Raw genomic sequence first — 25959 nt, 5'->3', positions numbered from 1 at the left:
TAACGGGATCACTGTCGAGTGCTGACGTTTTGCCAATCGTTGCTAAGGTTGACTACTTTAGTATTTTATGCACCATGAAGCTTCTCAAAAACAACAAATCTCATCCGATTCGTAGCGAAACTCCTAGCTGATTTCGTCCAGAACAGCTTTTACTCGGACCTCATGCCAACATTATGGTCGGTAGAGAAGCTCTTGTCGGTATGGCAGTAGAGACGGCCGAAATTGGTTGGTCGTCCAATACGACGGTGCGGTATGGAATGTGAACTTTATGGACGAAAATCATCTGAACGACGACAAAATTGTGGTGGCTGAGGATTGTTTTTCCAAGTTTTCAATGTAGAATAAATAGTAAATAAATAAAAAAAACTCATCATAGGAGGTTGAGGGGCGGGTGATGTCGTTTAGGTTCAAATTCCAGTCTTGTCAAGGGTCTTCTGCGATGGAAATTTTCTTTTTATTCCCTGCGTTTTTCCACCGATATTCTTGCCAGCCATTGGTTTGAATTGGCCATTTTGCAGAGGCATCCCTCTCATCATCCTTCTGTTGAACTAGTTTTTCATAAGAGGCCCCCATGTTATGGGTGGCCTACCGATCAATTCTTGTAAGTTCAGAAAGGCCTTGCTCAATCTCTAAAATTTGGTTCGTGGTAGAAGGGGTTTTGGTGGGGCCAAAGGTTCCCGCATGACTTGCTATTCGACAAGAGCCTATGGGCGTGCATATGAGCAACCAAAGGATCCTGTCTGCAGTAGAACTGCAGATGCGAAGCTTTCTGGATCACAAACTGTTTCCGAAGGGTGACTGATCTGGAGTTCAATCTTCTGAGTCGATCAGATGAACTGGTTCGAGGATGTTGTTTCTAGGGCGGGATTGAACTTTCGCCCGTTCCAATTCTGGCTTGATTGTGTCGGGGAGCATTTAACAGGCAGCTGGATGATGTTTCGTCCGCCAACAATCAGGTTACAGCTTCGATTCTACACACGTTTCTTTTGGACGGGTCGAATTTACTGAACCACCGTAAGGCATTGGACAATCACAAGCTGTTTCGACTGTAGTGGGTCCCAGATCGCAGCATATTTTCCCATTTAAGGAAGAAATGCAGTTCCACGTCTTGCCGAAGTTGGCTGTATCGGTTCCGCACCACTAGGTGAAGTCTTCCTGATCCTGCGTATCTAGACGATCCTAATTTCTTCGAATCATGACCCATCGACATCATCATCGGAGCAGAATATTTTATGGAGCTAGAAGGGGCCCGATGCTTCAGAACACCCTATTCGGTTGGATTGTTTCCGGTCGTATTCCTGAAAATCCTGCAGGCGCATCGTGATCTCTAGTCTGTTGAGCGGCATAGATTCTAGATCAGCTTTCGAAGTTCTGGGAAGTTGAGACTCGTCAGTCCACCTGTACGTTATCGGTCGAGGAAACTGCATGCGAAGAATTTGTCGATAGGACAATGTTCAGGAATGAAGAAGGAAGATACGTGGTCACGTTACCAAAGAAGGAGGCGACAATCTAGCATCTCGGTGAGTCCAGATCGACTGCAATCATGCGTTTTATGGCAATGGAGCGTCGTTTTTCGATGAATCCGGAACTGAAAAGGTAGTACGCGGATTTCATGCACGCAGTGTAGGCAAAATCATCATCAATTGATATTTTTCCGCTTTCATATGCTCTCAATAGCACGTGTGATGTTGGAACAAAACATCCTGCTTGATATTGATTTTACAAGTTTCTTTGATATTGCGAGACTATTCACAATGTGCAAAAATGAAGTTGAGAGTTGACTCTACACAAAAATGATTCCGTTGCACATCGTTTTCTTAGAAAGAGAAAGTATAGCTTGCTATCTCATTTTAGTCTTCACCGATGGCAGACACGAAGTGACTTCTGCCAACCGTTATGAAAGTTTCGGTTGCGTTCGGGTGTAAAGCAAAAATCATGAAACTCAATCTCACCACAGTTTGGTGAAATTTGCAGCTGGTGAGTTTTGATAGCTTGATATTCTGAGCTGCATTATCACAGCTTGCAAAATCTACCACAGTTGTTTGTTTTTTGATTTTTGTCTACGAAAATCAAGTGTGATCATGGGTATTGCTGAGATTTGATTTTTGGATATTTTCCCAACACTGCATGCACGAATATCTAGCCACTTTTTTCCTCTGTTCGGAACCTAACACCACTGCGACCAGTAATTTGATCTATTGTAGTATATCCGACTCTAATTGAAAAGGTCCCGCTCTTTATACCCTTCGGAGTGTTGAAACACCCTCCAAAGGCGCGCCCCTTTGTCAGTCAACATTGGATTCCTTAGCAATAAAATTAAGCAGTGACACCGACAATGACCATGCATCATAACCCTAGTCTTAACCACTTCAAACTAGGGAACAACGAATAGAAGATTAGGAATCACATAGCTAAAGTCTAACTAACTATTTTTTCTTTGTTTCAATATCATCCTCGGTGGACAATGCCGAGTCTTGTCACTATCAACAAGGCATACAAAGTAACAATGACTAAGATGTGTTCCTTTGATTGCTGAAAAATCCTGTTCCCCTAGTTTGAAGTAGTCAGGACTAGGAATCGGTGGTAGATTTTACATCCCGTAACGTGCCACGAAAAGGATCTACCCATGATACAAGTGGCCCGTAACACTACTTGCCTCATCACGCTGTTTTCAAGCCTGAAAGCACGATGACGAAGCTGCGAGTAGTATTCGACGCTTCTTGCAAACCGTCCAGTGGCATTTCGCTCAACGATGGACTGATGGTGGGACCCGTAGTTCAAGACACGATAGTGGATATCAATCTCAGTTTCCGCACCACACCGATTCGCTATTGTAGGAGACGTTGTAAAAATGTGTTGAATAGTGCTGCAGAGTTTTCTGGATCGTCTACTGCACAAAATCGTCTGGAGAGATAGCGTCATAGAACCCATTCGGACATTTGTTACGGCACTGCGTCAGCACCTTAACTTGGCTACGAAATGTCTGCAACGCTTGGATGATATGTTGTTAGGCGTAGACGACATTGAGGAAGGGAAGATGCTCATCAAGGAGAGGATAGAGTTACTGCAATCTGCTGGACTTTCGTTACGGAAATGGAATTCTAACAGCAATGAATTGCTGTCAGAGGTGCCGGAGGGCTTGAGGGACGAACGCTCGATTTTAGAATTGAATTCTTTGAGCTCGTCTGTGAAAACTCTGGGTTCAACCTGATAACCTAGCACAGATTCCTTTCGATTCAGTTCACCGATGTGGAATGAGTCAACGGAGATAACGAAACGTTGTGTCCTATCAGATGCCTCCCGAGTGTTCGACCCTTTGGGACTGGTAGGACCTTTTTGCAGGATCTGTTTGCCCTTTGGGGTGAGAGGCAATAATTAATTAGAGTAACGCACCTAGACAACCAGACGCAGAAGCGACGAGCACAGATCTCAGCCCTTGATTGGAAAAACTCTAAAACTCGTGAATTTGTCGTGTCAACTTAATGAATTTGTAACACACAAGCGTGGCAAAATTTTCAGATCTTTAACAGACTTGACATAATTTGTTTTCAGGATCTTGGATTTCGTTTAACTTTCATGCTTCAGTTTTCCTTGTGAAATTATGTATGATATTATTATTGGATATTGGAAAATAGTGACACACTGTTCACTTTACGCCCGGTGTGACTTTTGGCAGATACCTACTGCCATTCTCCTTCCTTCCTTCCTTCGTTCTTCCGTCTTTTTGTCTGTCGATTTGCATAGGACCAACTTTTCCCGACGCTAGCACGTATGTAGGTATTTCCTCGGCCATTATCATCGTCTTGCTGGCGGTTTGTGCATGCAGGTACATAGCAAGAGTAGAGCAGAGCACAGAGTCATCAACACTTTGTGGCAGGCCGAATGTCTAAGCTTTTCCTCCTTACTGACATACATACGGGAACAACTTTGTGGAGCGTGTGGGAAGCAAGTGTATCTAACAGTGTGGCATGTAACTGTTTATACATGAGTGAGTGTGGTTTGTTGATAAGTTGCATCCCCTCTCTTTCTCTCTCTCTTCCACTGTAGAAATAATAGCAAATTGGAGTGGGAGAAGGTAGCTGGGAACTGTAAATGAACAAAGCGTCCAGGAGCGAGTGAATTGATTTGTGCAACTTTTTACGAACATTTCAGATGGGTGTAAAGTGAATAATGCGGCAGTTTTCTGAGTAGAGTGTACCTATGGTTGCGGTTGAAACTTTTCAATTTTCCGAAAACATCGAATGGATCTATCTGTCGGCTTAGGTACGGGATGATGGGTTTCAGAAATGTTGTGATGGGCATCTGTTGAGTTGGGTAACTTACACGGGATGCGGGGCTACGTGTAGGTCGACACGAATGTCAATGGGATTCGTGGTTTGAAAGGTGATATGAGGGTGGTGATGAGGGAAAGGAAGGGTTTGAAAATAACTGGGCTACGGATGATAATATTGTTTTCACACCTTATTATATAGGTCGGTGTTTATGCAAGCATAAGTAATAGGGAAGTTCAATTTAAAGTTATATTTTATATACTGAAATTGAGCCACCGCCTTGTATTAAGCCTCCGTGACAGTAAACATTCCTCCTAATCTACAGTAGCACATACCCTATATGCAGCACTAATCTCCGTCGCTTTACGCTTAATTAAATGGCAGGTTTTATCGGTCGGCATATCTACTGACTAAGAATTTGATAACCTGAACCAAGATAACGACCTTATCTTTTCGGTACCCATCGCTATCTCCTGCATTTTGAGTGTAAACATTTCACGAAACTGTTACAGTGTGACTGTTGTCGTGACATCAGTTCGAAATAGAATTCTCGGAACATATGAATGATGACAAAATCGCATCGATAAGCACTTTTTCAAACCAACCTTGAAACTTTTTGATGTATCACACCAAACGCTGCTAAATCCCATCAGCAGACCAGGGACCATCCGGGAATCTTCCTTAAAATCGATTTATAATTAGGCAAGTCCGTTAGAAAAAAAGAAACACACCGGACCAGCTAATTATCATCGTTCTTCTTTCCGATTTATTTTTACCGTCCTTCATCCAACAGATCAACACGTTTTTCTCTCTCTCTCTCTCCCGTGTATGATCGAAAATATATTCAATTCAGCACTTCAATTAGTGTTCATAACCCGACCTTCTTCCCGATTTTCGTGCAGGCCTTCTGCAATATTAGGGGAGGCGTAGACGAAATTAGAAAACCGTCAAAAAATCACTCTTCGCTTGATTGAACGTCCTCTTTGGCTTCGCCTAGGCTCGGCTAGTCATATAGACCTATGATGCCACACTTGGCTGGCTGGGGTAGGGAAATTAGCTACCGCTTGTTAGTGTATTAAATTGTGCGCTCTATTCACTCTTCGTCTGGTGGCTCGCGAGAGGTCGCATGTTCGATGCATTTGCCCAAGGCACAGCGATGGGTTGGGTGAATCGTTTTAGTTTAGGCGCTTCGAACTACCACCACCAACACCCGGACCGCGACCGACCGTTTGTTGTTGTTGTTGCTGCTGCACACTACGAAAACGATTCCATAAATCACACAAGACACAACGTTCACCGTTTAACAGCTCGGTGATTACTAATTAATAATTGGAGGCTCACTTGTGCCGCTCGGTGTCGCCGCGGGAAACCGTCGTCGTCGATGTTGGGTATCTGTTTGCTTGCGATTGGCGGTGCGTCCATGGATGTTTTTTTTTGCAGTAGAATTTATTTGTTTATAAATTTGTCTCCGACCTTTAATTTTGACGTAGGACTACGTCTGTGATTTTTATGTGGGGGTACACTTTGTGAAAAACGAAAGTGGAACATGTAACAAAATTATGAAAGATTTTGAACGTTAATAACTCAGCTACCTTTGGACCAATTTCAATAATTTTATCACCAATCGATCAATTATATTTCTACGCTTATGTTAAGTTTAAGACTTTATCATTTTTCAAAATGTCACTATTGAAAATTGCACGAATGTGCAACTGTTGCTTTGATAATTAAAATTATCACCGATTGCCTGTGAAAAGCGATTTCCCTAACACAGATGTCAAAGTTGAATTCCATCCGGTCTCACCAAACGGTGTTTATTCAATCACCGCGTGGTGAGTGGTGGTTTTCTCCAGTACACAACGAAAGGCTCCCCGCAAGAAACTAGCTACCAAGGCTGGCCGCAACCACTTCTGATCGGATTAAGTTCCAATCACCGTGTGTATTCGGTCCGTGGCATCAGCTGCAGCAGCAGCAGTGCTTTCGACGCGTGGCGTTGAACATTGTTCTTCAGTACACAACGAAACGCTTCCTGCAATCAGTGAGCTGCGGCCCACATGAGCATCCATAGAAGGAGGAAGAAGCCACACCGCTATTGATCGGAATCAATAGCTCTTCGTGAGTCGCTATGGGCCATCTATGCCAAGCATGTCACCCTCATTCCAAACAACATACAGCTCACCAGCCTCATCTGTGTTGAAAACCCTAATAGCTCAGCATTACTCAACCATCACGACGAAACGGTCCTTGTCAGGACCACCATAAATTTGTAAAAGAGTATTTTATTGGACATTTGTCAAGGTCATCAATCGGATGTCAGTTCCCATAGTCAGTTTTTCTTTCGATGATGTCTTGAAAGTCAAGGCTCGCGCACGCAAATCAACATCACTAACAGGTAGGGTGATACTTTCCCTAACTGACGGTATTGTTGGTTTGCGTGGGCGTGTCTTGAATTCCTAAAAATCTTCGAGAGAAGTCATTGTTTATTTATTTATTTATTGTAATTCATCTGACAGTAGTTGTCTTAATGAATAAAACTTAGATAATACACAAAAAAGCAACAGATAAACAGATTACAAAAATAATCACAATCTTCTCAATCGGTTTCGAAATTGGTTCGATGTTTCGCCGAATTCAAATGCTTCTTACACAGCGTAGAATGCCCGAATCATCGCAGACATTGGTTCATGGTATCGATATGCAGTCCGATGGAATCTTGGTTGAAGTAAGGATGATTGCCGCAACATCCTTCGAGGAACACGGAAGTTTAATTGTGAAAGCAGTTGAGGGCAGTCCACATCGCCATTTAAACGTTTCGCTACCAATAAGGCTTGTTGCATTTTTCTTCTGTGTTCCAATGTGTCCAGGTCCAATAGCATGCGTCGGTCTGCATAAGGTGGCAAATTCATTGGATCGCGCCAACCTCGAAAATCTTTTCTGAACACTTTCTATTCGGAGATTCACACTAGCCCATATGGAGGCCAGGCCACAGATGCATTCTCAAGTATGGGTCGAACTAAAGAGCAATATAGTGCCTTCAGGCAGTGAGGGTCTTTGAAATCTCGTGCAATCTTCGAAATAAGTCCCAGTTGTCGTTTCGCCTTAGAGATGATCGAGAAATAGTGAAGATTGAAGGTCAACTTTGGGTCCAAAAGAACACCAAGATCAGTCATACGTTCCACTCTGCGAAGCGTTACATTGTCAATGCAGTAGTCGTAAAGGATGAAGCTTACGGCACCAATCCACAAACAAATCTAGCAGAGCTTGAAGACGATGACAATCCTCAATCGAGTGAACTATGACGTATAGCTTAAGATCATCTGCATAAACGAGCTTGCATTTAACTCCCAACAAAGCTGCTACATCGTTGAAGAAAAACGTAAACAAAAGTGAACCCTGAGGTACTTCAGAGGTGCTGGTAAACGTAGAAGAGACACAAGATCCTAGTCGTACTCGAAGAGTTCGTCCAGTCAAGTAGGAATGTAACCACGACCTAAGTTGCTCAGACGCTCCTAGTCGGGAAAGCTTGCGTAACAAAACTTTCTGGTCCATTTTGTCGAATGCGGCTTTCAGATCAGTATATATGACGTCGACTTGTGCCTTATCCTCCATGCATGTACTCGTGAAATCCAAAAGGTTAGTATCTACCGATCTACCGGGAATAAATCCATGCTGGTCAGTTGAAATGTAGATCAAATTCGCTCAAGATGATCTCAAACAGTTTGGACCCTGTTGAAAGACTGGTCATACCTCGATAGTTCTTAATATCCCGTTTATTGCCAGCTTTGAAAAAAGGAAATATTTATGACTGCTTCCAAAATGTTGGGAATTTTCCTTGCTCAAAGGATGCATTAAATATGGCTGCTAAGGCAGCTGAGCAACGGCAGAACACCTTACTTACCTTACCAATCAGGCTAAGGCCTTGTTGTCCTCTGCTGTCCGAAGAAGTCGTCTCCACTCTACTCGATCCATGGCCACAGTTCGCCAGCCTCGTAGTCTGCGAAGGGTCCGCAGGTCACCTTCTACTTGGTCGATCCACCTTGCCCGCTGCGCGCCTCTTCTTCTTGTTCCTGTTGGGTCGCTTTCTAGAACCATTTTCACTGGGTCGTCGTGCGGCATTCTTACGACTTCTTTCGTCACCGTCAATCTGAACTCGGGGTGGGAGGCTAACATTGTCTTCCCTAGAACCTCTTGCTTTCATATATTTTGTCTTTGATGCGTTGATGGCAAGTCCAATCCGTCTAGCTTCAGCCTTCAGTCTGATGTACGTTTCCGCCATCATCTCAAAGTTCCGTGCCATAATGTCAATGTCATCGGCGAAACCAAGGAGCTGGATGGACTTCCTGAATATCGTGCCACTCGTGTCTATCCCAGCTCTTCTGATCACACCTTCTAACGCGATGTTGAACAGCAGACACGAAAGTCCATCACCCTGCCGTAACCCCCTTCGAGATTGAAAGGGACTCGAGAGTGTCCCCGATACTCGAACAACGCACGTCACTCGATCCATCGTCGCCTTGACCAATCGCGTCAGTTTATCCGGAAATCCGTACTCGTGCATAATCTGCCATAGCTGATCTCGATCGATTGTGTCGTATGCGGATTTGAAATCGATGAACAAATGATGTGTGGGCACGTTGTATTCGCGGCATTTCTGCAGAACCTGCCGAATCGCGAAAATTTGGTCCGTGGTAGCGCGGGCACCCATGAATCCCGCCTGGTATTGCCCCACGAACTCTCTTGCATATGGTGACAGACGGCGGCATAGAATTTGGGAGAGTACCTTGTAGGCGGCGCTCAGCAGTGTGATCGCGCGGTAGTTGCAGCAATCCAACTTGTCGCCCTTTTTGTAGATTGGGCATACGACACCTTCCATCCACTCCTCCGGTAATATCTCCTCCTCCCAAATCTTGGCAATTACCCAGTGCAGCGCTCTAGCCAGTGCTTCACCACCGTATTTCAATAGCTCACTTGGTAGTTGATCTACACCAGTTGCTTTGTTCTTCAGCCGACCGATCTCCTCCTCAACTTCTTGAAGATCAGGGGCCGGTAGCCTGTCGTCTTCTGCGCGTGCTCCAAGGTCTGTTGCCGTGCCACCTTCGTTTTCTGCTGCTTCACCGTTGAGGTGCTCGTCATAGTACTGCTTCCACCTCTCAATCACCTCACACTCGTTCGTGAGAAGGTTACCGTCCAAGTCCTTGCACATATCGGCTTGCGGCACGTAGCCTTTGCGTGAACTATTTAGCTTCTCGTAGAACTTCCGTGTGTCGTTTACGCGGTACAGATTTTCCATCGCCTCGCGATCTCGATCTTCCTGCTGACGCTTCTTCCTTCGGAAAACCGAGTTTTGTCTGTTCCGCGCTTGTCTGTATCGCTCCACATTCAATCTCGTGCGGTGTTGCAGCATTCTCGCCCGTGCTGCATTCTTCTCCTCTACTAACAGTTTGCATTCGCCGTCAAACCAGTCATTTCTTCGGTCCGGGATTGCAGTACCTAGTGCCGCTACAGCAGTACTACCTATGGCTGAACGGATGTCCCTCCAGCCATCTTCAAGAGAAGCTGCGCCAAGCTGCTCTTCCGTGGGTAGTGCAACTTCCAGCTGCTGCGCGTAGTCCTGGGCAACTCCGGTGTCCCGTAGTTGCTCAATGTTGGGTCGTGGCGTTCGACTTCGACGTGTGTTATGCACCGTCGAGAGTTTTGAGCGCATGCATACTGCAACTAGGTAGTGGTCCGAATCTATGTTCGCACTGCGGTACGTGCGGACGTTGATAATGTCGGAGAAGAATTTCCCGTCGATTAGAACGTGATCGATTTGGTTTTCTGTGTGTTGGTCAGGTGATCTCCAGGTGGCTTTGTGGATATCCTTGCGGGGGAAAAAGGTACTTCGAACTACCATACCCCGGGAGGCTGCAAAGTTCACGCATCGTTGGCCGTTGTCGTTCGATACGGCATGCAGGCTGTTTGGCCCGATTGCCGGTCTATACATTGCCTCCCGTCCTACCTGAGCGTTCATGTCGCCGATGACGATTTTGACGTCCCGTTGCAAACAGCCGTCGTACACCTGCTCCAGCTGCGCATAGAACGCTTCTTTCTCGTCGTCGGGTCTCCCTTCGTGTGGGCAGTGCACGTTGATGATGCTGTAGTTGAAGAAACGGCCCTTAATCCTCAACTTGCACATCCTCGCGTTGATCGACTGCCAACCAGTCACGCGTTGGCGCATCTTACCCAGCACTACAAAGCCGGTTCCCAGCTCGTTGGTGGTGCCACAGCTCTGGTAGAAAGTAGCCGCTCGATGCCCGCTTTTCCATACCTTTTGTCCCGTCCAGCAAAGTTCCTGCAGTGCTACGACTTCGAAGTTGCGTGGTTGAAGTTCGTCATAGATTAACCTATCGCAACCCGGGAAGCCGAGCGATTTGCAGTTCCATGTTCCGAGTTTCCAATCGTAGTCCTTATTTCGTCGCGTAGGTCTGTGCCGATTGTTCCGATCCGTATTTCTTTCTTCGGTATTTGCAACTTTGTTTTTTTTCCAGGGCGGCTTGTTGGGCCTGCCCCAACACCCTGTCTCGCCGGGGGACCATCGTGCACAGCTCTGTTTAGAGTCCCACGCTGGCACTAGGACGGTGATCAGCCGCTCCTAACATGGAGAACAGACGCCGTTTTGAGCCGCACCTCCATGGTGAGCAGACGCTCAGGTTTGGTGAAGCATTTCCTCTATCACCGTACTATGGTTTCCGCGCCAGTGTTCGCGTCGCACCTCTTCACTTTGCTATTGCCGGACTGGCAACATTGCCCAGGCTACGCCAACCAGCTGTGTCCATGTTTCAGCTGGTAGTCTTTTGTTATCATATGACTCGAGGAGGCGTGAAGTAGGAACTTGTGAGGACCAGGGCTAGGTATTCCGCTCCTTCCAGGTTGTCAACTCACCATTTTGTAGCCTACGGCAGAACACCACACAGCCGGAATTCCATCTGGACCAGGAGAGAGTGAGGTTTTCAGTCTCTAGCTGCTGAAAGTACCATATCCCGAGCTACTTCGAATGTGCTCAGTTCCACTAAGTCACTAGGCGTCTCAGAGGCAGCAGATTCAGCTTGAACGCCACTTGTCATATTTTTATCGAAGACAGATGCAAAGTGTTTAGCAAACATCTCACACGCTTCGCTAAGAGAAGTGGACTCTTTCCCATCGACTAGCATGTTGGACGGTATACTCGCATCTTTCCTTTTGCTGTTGACAAAGCTCCAAAAATTTCGGGGGTTACGTGTGATTTGTACAAGGCATTGTTAAGTTTAATGTAAGCGATACTGGCACGCTTGAAGTCACGCTTCGTGTCAGCTGTTCTGTGACGACGTAGTTTTCTCTGGACTGCATTACGCTCACGCTTCAGCACTCTAAGCTGAGGAGTACTCCAAGCTGGGGAAATTGGTCGTCTTTTGAGAGGAACATTTGATTCCAACCAATGTTGAATAATGCTACAGAAACGCACAGTCATCTCATCAACATCAATGCATTCAAACACATCGGCCCAGTCTTGATCAAAAAAGATACTGCAGTAATGGGACATAATCAATTTTCTTGAAGACTAGAAGCCCTGCTCTATCATCCACGTTGCAAACTGGGTGAGATGGCCAGTCAAGTGGAGCAGGTAGCGACAGAATTAAGGAAGGATGGTGAGCATCAATAGGTTAAAGCGGCACAGCGGATTCGTCGATATCGAAATCATTTTCACCGTTGCAAAATACCAAATCCAGCGTGTGGCCAAGTTCATTTCGGACTGTATTGTGTTGACTGAGATTAACAAAATCCATTCCATCAACGAGAGCAATACTTGCAGCGGTCAGTGAAGGAGTTTCGGTGAGGTAGACCCTGTTGTCATCGATTCCCCACTGAAGACGAGGCTGATTATAATCGCCACAAACAAGAATCTTATCATCACAAGATGCCTTGTCGCACAAATCTTTGACTGAGGTAATATGCGCATCCATAACTTCGACGTCGCGACTTCGGTCGGGTGGGATGTACACAGCGCATAAATATAGTCTATAGCCATGTAAGTCCAGTGATACACAGACTTGATGCAGTCTAGTACCGTGTCTGACATTCGCAAATGAGCTGACATAACGTTGCATCACAGCTATCAGCACGCCATCAAAGCATGTTTTATCACTGTTGCGTAAGTTGCGGTCACAGCGAAACACGTTGTAGCCAGGTCCAAAAATCTGAGTCAAATTGATGCTATCGTCAAGTCCGGTTTCAACCAAGATGATAACGTCATACTCGTAATCAGCAGCAGCCAGGAATAGATCATCAATTTTTGTCCGAATACCTCGTACATTTTGGTAGTACACCCAGATCCGATTTTCAGTCGAACCAGCCGGTTGTTGCTCTTGAGGCGGAGAGGCGCTGGAAGCAACGGACGAATCAGGAGCGGAACTGGTGATGACACGAACATACTTGCCTTGAGTTGCGGGTTGGAAGACCCCTTCTCCAAGCCCACACACGGGTCCGGGACGACTGCGGGACGATGACTGGAATGACTCGACTGTGGCGGGAGAAGAAGGGGCTTCCGTAGTGCCAACTTCAATGCGTCCCAGAGTGTTCAGGTGACAGGCGGGTGATGGATGGTTGAAGGTTGGTATAGTGCTAGAACCAATGGACGAATCAGGAGCGGGACAGATCATGACACGATCATACTTGCCTTGAATTGCAGGTTGGAAGACCCCTTCTCCAAGCCCACACACAGGTCCGGGACGACTGCGGGACGATGACTGGAATGACTCGACTATGGCGGGAGAAGAAGGGGCTTCCGTAGTGCCAACTTCAATGCGTCCCAGAGTTCTTAGGCGACCGGTAGGTGACGGATGATTGATGACTGATAATGCGGTGGAACCAATGAACGAACTGGTCGAGAAACAGATGATACTTGCCTGACGTAACAGACTGGAAGACCACTTTTTCAACTCACACACAGGGCCGGGAGAATTGGTGGCTTCCATGGTGCTAACATCGGTGCGTCCCAGAATGTTTTTTAACTTCACTATGTCTGGTCCATAGTTGGGGTGTCCGTTTTGGGTGTTTGTGTATTTGGATCCAGTTTGGCCAACTTCGTTGGGTGTTGAGATTTTTGCGCACCAAAATCTGCTGCGCCTAATTACAGCTCTATCTAGATATGTTTAAACCTGACGTGTTTTTAATTTGCTGCTGCTTTATTTTCTGAGAAGTTTATTGAAAATTTAGTGCAATAAGTCCTTTAGCTGGTGCATTTTGGACACCTGAAAGCTTTTTCAATAATTTCGCGTGTGTTTATTAGTGCTGTGTTTGGTTATTTAAAAAAATATGATCGAAGAGTTTTTAAGATTACCGCGAGTGAAAAAACCGGGTTTTTGTTTTTTCTTCCTTCGCCGCCGCCGTGAGCTGTTGCGAAAAGCAGATCTCCGCTGAATTTTCTAATGTACGCTGTTGAATCGTGTCCGTTTGGGTTTAGTTACAAGTGCATAATGATCCGGAAGCCGGACGATCTACGGAAGGAAATTGCTGGTGAAGCACGGAATAAAATACGAAGCGTTAGAGAAAAAGTCCAAGGGATTCCAAAAGAAGCCTTTAACGTCGGCGGAAGAGCAGAATATGGTGAGAGCTTTCCAATTATTTAAAAGAAAAAATAAATATCAAAATTAAACTAAAAACATGCCAGGTTTGAAAAAAAAAAATATTTTCGAACCTGGAAGTGTGTATATATAACCAATATCCATTTGATAACGGTGATGCATACATGCGGGGCTTATTGTGAGTGAAAGTAACCTCGGAATGGGCGTGACTCTCCAGACATTCTGAAATGGGTTGCTGGATCTGCAATAGAGCTATCACCTTCTAACTCTCGGACTAAAGCTGTCTACAATGACCATAAATGCGACATTGTAGAGAGAGTTCTTCCATAATAACACTGCCGGCCAGTGGGGGTTAGAGGGAATACACACACACACATTGGGGGTGCGATTTCAAAATCCAAAAGCGGTCGCGGCATGAAGATAGTTTGAATTTGATTCAGAGATGATGGATTTTAATTCTTAATACGCCAATCGATAGGAATTTTTTCTACGAATCTGTTAAAATTAAGACTTTATCGTTTTTCAAAATGTCATTATTGAAAGATCAACGGATGCGCAACTGTTGCTGTGATAATTAAAATTATCACTGATTGCCTGCGAAAAGCGATCTCCCTAACACAGATTTCAAAGTTGAATTCCAACCGGTCTCACCAAACTGTGTATTCAATCACCGCGTGGTGGGTGGTGGCGTTCTCCAGTACACAACTAAAGGCTGCCTGAAATCAGCGAGCTGCAGCCAACATGAGCATCCATAGAAGGAAGAAGAAGCCGCACCGCTATTGATCGGAATCAGTAGCTCTTTGTGAGTCGCTGTTGGCCGCCATCTATGCCAAGTGCGTCATACTGAAGAGTATAAACAGAGAGAATCCCGCTCAAATTCCTATTCCTACACAAAACACAACCTCCTTCTGCAGTTAACAAATAAGATTTATTATATAAAACCACATAGTACAACCCCAAAGTCATTATTTCTTAAAATTAAGCAACTTGCTTTCTTTCGTGCGGATCTAGCTACTTTTTTGTTGGAGGAGGTGTACTGCTACTAGGTAGTCACCACGAATTTAAACAGCATTATTATTGCTCTTCGATCCTTGGGATTGGATATCGAGTTGGAAAATTCCTCTTCGATCCTTGCGACTCTTATAGTAACCTGCTTGGAACTCGATTTTGAGAAAACATATAAATTTCTATTTTAATATTCCTCTTTGATCCTTCGATTTGTGTGGACCCTACCCGTGGTAATCCTGCTAGAATATCTATTTGGAAAGTCACCTTCGATCCTTTGGATTCGTGTAGTAATCTGTTTGGAAGTCGATTTGGAGAAACTTCCTTCTGTCGACATGGCACCTAAACCTTTCATGAAATTTAGTGGAGCAATCAATGTGATATGCTCACGGATGATGAAAATGATCCATCATCCAGGAAAATTCGAATAAACTTTCCTGGTTTAATGCCATGAGCATGAGCATGATTGACCGCCCACGGTTGCTAGTCTGTTATTTCCAGATCAGCTGTTCTTGCACAGAGAATCAATAGGCGATGCTTGGGACTAGCAATCATTCTCAATGTGTAAAAACTGGTGATCTGAACTAGGCAATACCAGCGCCGGCCGCACCCGAACGCAGGTCAAGAAAGGAATGGGTAGGAGGTATAGATACTATAGATTCCATAGATAAGTGGAGGCACAAAAAGTTGTTTTGGCAACCATGAAAAATAAATGATCTTACTGGCATCCGTGAAAAAAGTTCATGTCATCATAGAGCTCTTCGTTGTGCAGTTTTGTTTTGTTCCGTGCGTAAAAGTTCAAAATGAAGTGCAAAGCAAATCTTTGCAACAATGTATCGAGGAATGGTTTGCTTTATCTTTCCTTCTTCCGTCGTCCACGAAATAAATCGGAATGTGTAGTGTGGAAAGCGTTTTGTGCTCATAATATTACAACACTTCTCCCTCAAACAACATCATGCTCGTTTGGCTACACTAACTGACAGTTCGTTTGGCTACATTATGCTTTTCCTCCGCTTATCTATGGAATCTATAGTATCTATAGTAGGAATGTGTTGACGTGGCGCTCGCTTTGATGGAAGCCGAGAAATCCTCTGCACTTCCACGAGGAATCACTGAGATGTTGGATAAGAGGGTAGGGTTTGTAGCAGGGTTCGGTTTGGTAAACGATAAGCTGAATTGACGTCCTAACGATAGGTAGGGGTTACTGTATAAATAAATAAAAAGGGATGATCTCACTCAAATAACCAAGTGGAACTGCACCAACAGCAACTGGCCTCCTCGTAGACTTTCTTCGGCTCATCGCAGGTATCTCCTTAAAACACAGTCGTCAAAATTCTGGATCCATCTCGTCGATACATAATTAATAAAATATAACAAAATACAAGTAACAATTAACAATTACAAGCTTAATATGAACATTTTAATGTCATGGTATGATTGAACTCACCTTCACATATTTAATGAATCCACAATTTAAGTAAAGGATCAATTTTCTAAATAATCGAGGTTATTTGAGTATAAAAGAGTTATCAAAACAAGTATTAATGAATAATTCTTGAAATAGCAAAACTCTGCAAAGGTAAAACATTTTAAAAACATTGGCCAAATGTATGATTTGTTTTTTCCGTCAATCTTGTTTTCCGTGCTGAGCACCAATGCTACCGACGTGCCAGGAAGGCAGCTCCCACACCTGGACCCTACCTATCGACCCATCACATCAACTCATGAACCGGGGACCAACGGCTTTACTTCCCATCCGAAGGAAGGCGTGATCAGAGATGTTATGCCTCAAAACATCCCGGCGGCGCCGACTGGGATTGAACCCAGGACTTCTGGGGTGAGAGGTAATCACGCTTACCACTACACCATCAGCGCCGTTGACAAATGTATGATGATATTCAATTTATTCTCTGGGTAATCCAAATTCTGAAAACCATAGATCATATTATATTAAAATAAAAAAAATGTAAATAACAATGATTTGCTAGTTAATACACCTACTGGTCCTTCAGGATAATGCAGGACAACTATTTTCGGTAAATGAAAATTATAGCTTTAATGATATAATGAGATTTTAAACATGTGAAATAAAAATAATTTACTAACGGCGCCGGTGGTGTAGTGGTAAGCGTGGTTACCTCTCACCCCAGCAGGCCTGGGTTCAATCCCAGTCGGCGCCGCCGGGATGTTCTGAGGCATAACATCTCTGATCACGCCTTCCTTCGGATGGGAAGTAAAGCCGTTGGTCCCCGGTTCATGAGTTGATGGGTCGATAGGTAGGGTCCAGGTGTGGGAGCTGCCTTCCTAGCACGTCGGTAGCATTGGTGCTCAGCACGGAAAACAAGATCGACGGAAAAAACAAACCAAAGGAAAAAAAAAAAAAAAAAATAATTTACTAGTCATGCAATATATAAAATATAATTAATGTAAAATAAACAAGTATTACAAAATACAAATAAGATCAATTTTAGTTAACCTCAGTAAATGTCAATGATTTCAACTTTTGACATTTCATTGGATTTGAAACAAACACTTTACTATGCAGCATGGAATGGTTTAACGCAATATGGAATGGTTTTAAAAATATTGGTAAACTTTAATAATGAATCAATAGTCAGAAAAATCGAGGTTATTTGGACAACTGACAGTTTTCATGCACTTGTTATCATGCATTAGAATGTTTTTGTTTTTCTGAACGAAGGCTGAAAAAAGTGAACCATTATAATATTATTCTAAAAATGTTCCATCATCGAAGACCTGAAAATAAACTTAAAAATTTAAATCAGCAAATACAGCCTAAACGGAGGAGACTTACAGTCTTTATTAAGAAGACTTTCAGCCCTGGGCTGGTTCGTCTCCTTGCAAACATGATGAATCACATTTTCTTTCTCGATTCTTAAACTTCCCGGAAAGCGAGAAAACCACTAATCACACACATATAACCATCCGGGAGGTAGAGTGCCAGCGCTATCCGGCAAATGCATCCGAAAACTATGAAAGCTAACACACGCACAAAACAGAGAACAAAATTAAAACACAACCGTATCCAAAGGGGTTCAAAACTGCACCTCTTGTTTGGCTTAATGCCAAGATGCAAAAAGTCCCCCCTATTGTGGTAACCACTTCCGATATCCATGCTCTGCGCACGGAACTTTTGAACTTCGTTGATGAATTTTCCACTTCAGATTGGCCGTCGGGGTGAATGCCACGGTTTGGCTGAAACCATCTTTCTGAGAAGGGACACTCATTTTTTTACATACGACAACAAAACTGAACGTCCGTTCAAGGTTATAATGAAAGTCTGTCCAGTGGTAAATCCCTAGATCAGATCTTGAACTTGAATCGACAAATTTACTTGGAATTGAGTCATTACATGTAATTGAAATAAAAAGAAATCCAGTCCTGGCGATTCGCGCAACAGGTTTTCAAATGATATTTATTTAGTGCTCTTCAAGCCAAGTAAACTAAACAACTTTACGGCCTTAGCAGTTCGATAAGTCGTCGACTTTGGAAAGCAACCTTTTCGTGATGGGTGTGCGAGGGATGACCACGTTTTCCGTCCATTTCTGCAATGGAAGCGCACTGCATCCCGTTGGCGATACTGCCATACTATGAAACCACTGGAAGAGGATCCCGTTCTGATGGAGGAGACTTATTTGATAGCGGAAGATAAAGTGTTTATTGTGTTGTAGCTTTTGACTATAGTTTTACAATGTTTTGTATAGTGAACAGCAATCTTCGGCTCTGTAAAGTTAATTCGAATGAGCCTTAGCATTTTCATTATGTTTTGAATACTTCTCATTAAAAATCCGAATTTTGTTAAAAGCTGAACACTGTTAATTTGCGTAAAATCCTAAATCAACTACCTGGCGAATGTTTCCAAAACTTCCTTACTGCTAAGCACCGCCTTTCTAAACTGCAAATTGATAAGCTCGGTACTCTTCGTCTCACCGTTCACGCGCTACCGATGATGCCACACCCTTCCGATAAAGCGGCAACCAACCGCCTCTCAATATCGTTCTCTAATCGCCGGCTACGCTTGTCGTCAAAAAGCCACAGCGAGGAATTCGGCTCAACGAACGATGATGCGTCACCATCATCACCATCACCGAAGCACCGCCACTGACTGCCAAACTGGGTGGTCTGTTTAATCACTGTCGGTTTTTACTGGCGGTTCTTCGCTGTTGACGATGTTTTGACAAAATATGTTTCTTTTTTCTAGGGTCAACACATTGGAGCTGGATTTTTTTTTTGCTGCCCCACTGGAGCAGTTTTGCATTTATGACGATATTTTGGTGACTTGTTTTATGGATGTCAATCGTTTGTCAGCGAACGACGGATCACTCAGACCAAAATTTGGCACTAAAATAATATTCGCTGCACCCTTGTGTGATTGGCGGTGTTTTGTGTGCAATCAATTCGTCATTTTTTTGTTCTTGCATAGGGTGCGGAACCATTTCGGTCTATCTATCTTTAATTTGGCACGATTCATCCATTTGCATGACTGTTTGTCTTCATTACTTTGGACGCGTATAACGGAAATGGGTCCCATATTTGCTCACTTCATTATCGAACAGAATCGTAATCATTCCGAGGAACAAACGTAACAAACAATAATATCATCAAGGGAGCGGATTTTCTACTCGATTAATAAACTCAAGTTGTTTACCACGTACCAGCCAATGAACTATACATCTCGAGAGCTAATTTTCCTGACAACCTCTAATTGCTCACTCCATCTTCGTACTAATGAGCTCTATTTCTCTATGCATTCCATTTCTTCCCTTCCGAACAGGTCCTGGTTCGAGTACAAACAGCTACACGATAGGTGGTAGCAGTGTAGATCTACAATCCCAGCAGCAGCAGCAGCAGCAGCAGGTTCTCCAGAAACAGCAAACAAGTCAACCGCAACATCAGCCGCAGCCCCAGCAGCAGCAGCAGCAGCAGCATCAGCAACTACAACTACAACAGCAGCTACAACAATCATCGAGTTTATCAAGTAGTAATAGTCTAATTAATAACAACGGTAATCAAATTAGGGATAGGGATAGTACCAATTACGTGAACGTGTCCGCGATATCGACCCTCAACGCGTCCTCCATTAGCAACAACATCATCATCAGCACCAACAATAGTGGCCACATCAACAATAGCAGTAGTTCCGGTAGTACCAATCACCACGTGAACCTAATAGGCGCATCGAACGCGTCAGCCACGATGACCACCTCGGCCGCTATTTCGCCCCCGCGGCCAATGCAGAAGGTAAGAAGTTGTTTGCTCTTTGGGAGGGATCGTTTCTTAAATGCAACATATCGTGGATAAATCACGTAACAATCATTGATGGGTTAGAACCTATTTCTGTGGTCATGTTCTACCATGGGTCTCCATCGATTGTCGTGTGGGATGGGAATGCTCCTTGCTCCTTAAACCTTTGACCACTGCGTAGCTACTTCACTGTCCTGCCCGCGTTTTTTCCTTGATTTGTTTTCCGTCGATCTTGTATTCCGTACTGAGTACCAATGCTACCGAAGCAAGAAAGGCAGCTTCCACAACTGAACCCTACACTGAGGCAAAAGAACGTAAGAATTCCATAAGAACCACTTATGAATTTCAGCCACAAGAAATCGGAATGAATTTCAATGATTGCTCTATGGAAAATACTGTTGACAAAAAAATAATAACACTGAGCAGACCGGAACTGAACCATGAACGTTGAGACTACGGGAGGTCCTGTGTCTAAGCCACTCGTCTGTTAACGCTTGGAAAAATTGAATTTCTTAAGGCGTATAAGAGCAACCACATTTTAGACGAAAATCTTTTATAAGTCGCGCCTTATGAAATTCTTAAGTCTATTTACCGCAGTGTACCCATCGACCCATCAACTCATGGACCGAGGATCAACGGCTTTAGTTCTCAGAAGAAAGGCGTGATCAGAGATTTGATGCCTCAGAAAATTCCTATGGCACCGACTGGGATTGAACCCATAACTTTTGGTGTGAAAGGCAATCACGCTTACCACTACACCACCGGCGCCGCTTGCCCCCTGTTTTTGATTTAAGTCAGAGGAGCAGAGCGACGGGAAAGTGTCTAGAATACGCTTCTAAAAGAATCACAGTTCGAAAAAGTTGTATGACTTTCTGTTACTATGATTCAAGTTTACATTGTAGATCATGAGAAAATAGATGGCAATCTCTCAGGGGGATATTTTCTTTCATGTTACGATGCCCTGCGCAAAACTATGCTAGCAAACATATGTCTTGAAGACAAGTAATCAATTTTAACAAGCACTTACCAAAAATCGGTTTATCATCAACAGAGGGATTTCAGAGCAATGTAATTTATTTTCGAAAAGTCAATTTTAAGAGAACATTCTCCTAATGGAACGCAGTTTAAGACTGTGTTGCCACGATGAAAAATTTAAGTAATGGTGTCAATAGTGTCAGATCGCGGGAAGCCCCCTTTTCAAATGATTAAGGATTCGTGAAAGCCGACTTTTTGTTTATTTTACAGTTATTCTAACAATGACACCGTGTGCCATTTGGTGAATTTACATTTCAATTTGACAAATGGAAAATTTTCTGCCCGACAAGAAAATTATGTTTACAAATACATAGAGTAAGTGGGGCCTCCCTTAGCTCAGTCACTAAAGGCGCAGCTACAAAGCAAGACCATGCTGGAGGTGACTGGGTTCGATTCCCGGTCTGGTCTAGGAATTTTTTGGGTTGGAAAATTTCTCGACTTTCCTGGGTAGAGAGTTATGATTGTGCTTGCCACACAATAATACTAATGCAAAAATGGTACAGCCATCGAAACTTCAAATAAGTCTGTTATAGTGTTGTCTGTAGTGGTAATTTTTATGCGATAGATGGAGTACATGAAAGTATATAAGTCCATCTATCGTATAAACATTACCACTACAGTCTGTTATTTGAAATTAGCATCTTCAACTATGTAAATCGTTGACTTCACGCAGAAGTAATACTAAACATATAGTCAAAGCATCGAAACTTTTTAAGTAATAACTGTGGAAGTGAATCTAGAACACTAGGTTGAGAGCACCCAATAAGCTAATATGCGATATGCAATAAGCTTGAAATGCGAAGAAGAACAAGAAGAAGTGTACCAGGTTTTGGACCTGGTGGTCTACTAATCGGCCTTTACTTTAATTTCCCATTTTGACGTAGGACTACCGCTTTGTGGACAATGCTGGGGTGCAAATCAAATAAATGTGTGACGAAATAGTGTCAGGTTTTAAATACTTATAACTGGGCCATTTATTGAGGAATTTCAATTCTTTTCATACAATATGATTCATATTTGGTGAAAGATCTGTTTGGAATAAAATCATAGTAATTTATCAGTAGTAAACTATTGAAAATTGATTAAACTTTTTGGCCACAACCAATCGCGTGCTTGCTTGCTATGACTATCAAGAGAACAGAGATAGACGAGCCGATTGTACGGTTATAGAAAGTGGCCCTCAATCTGCACAACCATCTCGAGTTCCATTTGATCTTACAAGGAACATCGACTGGCAGAAATATGCAACGGCGGTGACTATCGGTATCGAATCAATAGATACGCTCCCACCATTGGAAGAATATCGATTCCTCACCGATTTGATATACAAAAGCTCTCTGGAAGCACAAAAAAGAAAAGTTCCAAGTGCATCCTTTAAAAGGAGACCAGCCACACCTGGATGGGACGAAGAATGCACAAAATTGTATGTAGAAAAATCTGATGCTTTCAAAGCTTTTCGTAGACACAAAACCTCCACTTACTTCGAGGAATATTCAAAGCTTGAGACAAAGCTGAAACAATTAATCAAAGCAAAAAAACGCGGTTATTGGTGCAATTTCGTCGAGGGACTCTCACGAGAAACCTCAATGAACACCTTGTGGAGGGTGGCTCGCAACATGCGTAACCGCTCATCTTCTAATGAGAGTGAAGAATACTCCAACCGATGGATATTCGATTTCGCTAAAAAGGTCTGTCCGGACTCAGTTCCAGCACAACACATTCTTCGAGAAGCGTCTCCGAGCGGCAGCTCTCTGGATGGACCATTCACAATGCTGGAATTCTCTATGGCTCTTCTTTCATCGAACAACTCCTCACCGGGAAGCGATATGATTAAATTCAATCTTCTGAAAAATCTCCCAGATATCGCTAAAAGACGCTTGCTAGACTTATTCAATTCCTTACTAGAAAACAACATTATACCGCCTGAATGAAGACAGGTCAAAGTAATAGCCATTCGAAAACCTGGCAAACCAGCGTCTGACCATAACTCATACCGTCCGATTGCGATGCTTTCGTGCATTAGGAAATTGTTGGAGAAAATGATCCTTCGGAGACTCGATCACTGGGTCGAATCAAATAACTTGCTATCAAATACACAGTTTGGGTTCCGCAAGAGCAAAGGAACAAACGATTGTCTAGCGCTGCTTTCCACAGATATTCAACTGGCCTTTGCACACAAGGAGCAATTGGCTTCAGTATTCTTGGACATTAAGGGGGCTTTTGATTCAGTTTCCATTGAAATTCTGTCAGACAATCTGCACAGATGTGGACTTTCTGGAATTTTAAATAATTTCTTGTACAATTTGCTGTCAGAAAAGCAAATGAACTTTTCCCTTGGACAACTGACAACTTCCAGAATTAGCTACAGGGGCCTGCCCCAAGGCTCATGTCTCAGCCCTCTTCTTTATAACTTTTACGTCAAAAATATCGACAACTGTTTGGCAGAACAATGCACGCTTAGACAACTTGCAGATGACGGTGTGGTTTCCGTAAGAGGTCCACATGCCGTGGACTTGCAAGGACCATTGCAAAGTTCCTTAGATAACTTGTCTTCTTGGGCTAGGAATCTAGGGATCGAATTCTCGCCGCAGAAAACTGAACTGGTAGTGTTTACTCAAAAGCGGTACCCAGCCCAAATGCATCTTAATCTTTTGGGCAGAAACATTACTCAATCATTGTCTTTCAAGTACCTTGGGGTCTGGTTTGATTCAAAGTGCACTTGGAATACCCATATTACGTATTTGAAGCAAAAATGTCAGCAGAGGATCAACTTTCTCCGTTCAATTTGCGGCACATGGTGGGGTGCTCATCCGGGAGACCTCATAACGCTTTATAAAACAACTATTCTCTCTGTTCTAGAGTACGGCTCTTTCTGCTTTCTCTCGGCAAGAAAATTTCACCTAATAAAATTGGAACGAATTCAATATCGTTGTCTGCGTATTGCTCTTGGCTGTATGCACCCAACGCATAACATGAGTCTCGAGGTTCTGGCAGTAGTAAAACCCCTCCAGAACCGTTTCTGGGAGCTCTCTCTCAGAATACTAATCAAATGCGGAGTGACGAACACACTTATAATTGCAAATTTTGAAGAAATTCTTGGGCTGAACACACAATCTCGATTTATGAGAATCTACCACCACTACATATCGTCGGATATGTGTCTTCCTTGTTATACTCCAGACCGTGCTCACTTCACCAATCGCAGTTCCTCAATTGAATATGATCTGTCCATGAAACAAGTGATTCATGGGATTCCAGATCAACTTCGAACTATTATTATCCCGCGTATTTTTACTGAAAAGTACCAACACATCAATTGCGTGAAAAGATATTTTACAGACGGGTCACGTCTCAATGGATCCACTGGCTTCGGTGTCTTCAATGAAAACTCTAGCGCCTTCCGCAAGCTTCAGGAACCTTGTTCCGTTTTTGTTGCTGAGCTGGCAGCAATCAACTTCGCATTGGGGATGATTTCCAACATGCCCGCAGACCATTACTTCATCTTCTCGGATAGTCTCAGTTCGATTGAGGCTATTCGGTCGATGAAACAAGGTAGGCACTCATCTTATTTCCTTTCAAAGGTAAGGGAGCAGATGAGTGTGCTGGTCGAAAGATCATATATGATTACCTTTGTATGGGTCCCCTCACATTGCTCAATCCCAGGCAATGAGAAGGCGAATTTTATGACAGGCAAATTTCACACGATGAATTTTACCATTTAGTGCGTCAGAGTACCCTTTCGAGTTGGCAAACCGATTGGGACACTGGAAATCTTGGACGGTGGTTACATTCAATTATTCCTAATGTTTCTTCGAGAGCGTGGTTTAAAGGCTTGGGCTTAAGTCGTGACTTCATTCGCGTGATGAGTAGACTTATGTCCAACCACTACTCGCTAGATGCTCATCTCAATAGAATAAACCTCGTGGACAGCAACATCTGTCGGTGTGGAAACGGTTACGATGACATCGATCACGCAGTTTGGCAATGTACGGATAATGACGCCGCCAGAGAGCGACTTTTGAATACCCTCGAGGCCCAAGGAAGACAACCCTATGTTCCTATCAGAGACGTGTTGGGAACTCGCGATATATGCTATATGTAGTCGGTTTATGAGTTTCTTCAAATGTCTAGTATAAGAATTTAATTCGTTTGTCTTTTGTGTCTCTTTATTAAATTTTGTTTGTCTTGTCCCCCGTCTCGATGAGTCTCATCGTCGCCCACTGGTCACCATAGCCGGTCGAACTCCAGACGAATCTAGAACCACACTACCATTCATACTGGCGACATCGCTCTGATGAGACAACGAAACCCTACCCCAAGCTCCTCCCCTTTTCCTATCCTTCGACAATGTACCCCTCTAACCTCGAGTAAGCCGCGAGTATTCGGCCGAACTCCTACTAGACATAGAATTAAGTGAATTTTGTTACAAACAAAGAACAATGAATTATCGGCTCCGTAAAGCTAACGCGATTGGGCCTTACAAATAAATGAACTAGATAAAAAAAAGGTTATAGAAGAGCTTACCTGTACGTTTTGCTACAGTTCGTCTGGGGATGTGGCGGTTGTCATATCTTTAGATCAAGGTTGCAAAGACTCATTTCAGCTAAAACAATGTTTTTCTAAATTATGAAATAATTAGATGCCATGATCAAATTTTGAATTGGTAGGATACAAGAAGAGATTTCAAAGAATGTGTTTGACATATTAAACCTGTTTATTTCACTTCATGAGAGTCACAATCAGCGATTTTTCACAAACTCTCTCACTCACTCACTCACTCACTC

The 25959-nt window shown here is 43.5% G+C and overlaps 2 protein-coding genes across 2 annotated transcripts in view; one reads left to right on the top strand and one right to left on the bottom strand.

Annotated features, from left to right (window-relative positions):
- The window catches only part of LOC135701640 (glucose-dependent insulinotropic receptor-like), a 40379-nt gene extending 35412 nt beyond the window's left edge, over positions 1–4967 (bottom strand). Inside the window, exon 1 of the mRNA XM_065222490.1 lies at positions 4877–4967. The gene's annotated coding sequence lies outside the window, so the exon portion shown is untranslated. The remainder of the gene's footprint in view (positions 1–4876) is intronic.
- Bili (FERM domain-containing protein 8 Bili) overlaps positions 1–25959 on the top strand; it is a 218594-nt gene that overhangs the window by 161587 nt on the left and 31048 nt on the right. The window contains exon 4 of the mRNA XM_065222477.1: positions 19671–20137. Coding sequence (XP_065078549.1) covers positions 19671–20137 — 467 coding nt within the window. The remainder of the gene's footprint in view (positions 1–19670; positions 20138–25959) is intronic.

The sequence above is a fragment of the Ochlerotatus camptorhynchus genome, unplaced genomic scaffold, assembly GCF_037179485.1.
Source record: "Ochlerotatus camptorhynchus isolate MF236.1 unplaced genomic scaffold, CSIRO-AGI_Acam_v1.1 ptg000170l, whole genome shotgun sequence".
NCBI classification, from domain to species: Eukaryota; Metazoa; Arthropoda; class Insecta; order Diptera; family Culicidae; genus Ochlerotatus; species Ochlerotatus camptorhynchus.
The sequence above is the reverse complement of the archived record's forward strand: the minus strand, read 5'-3'. Positions and strand labels throughout refer to the sequence as shown.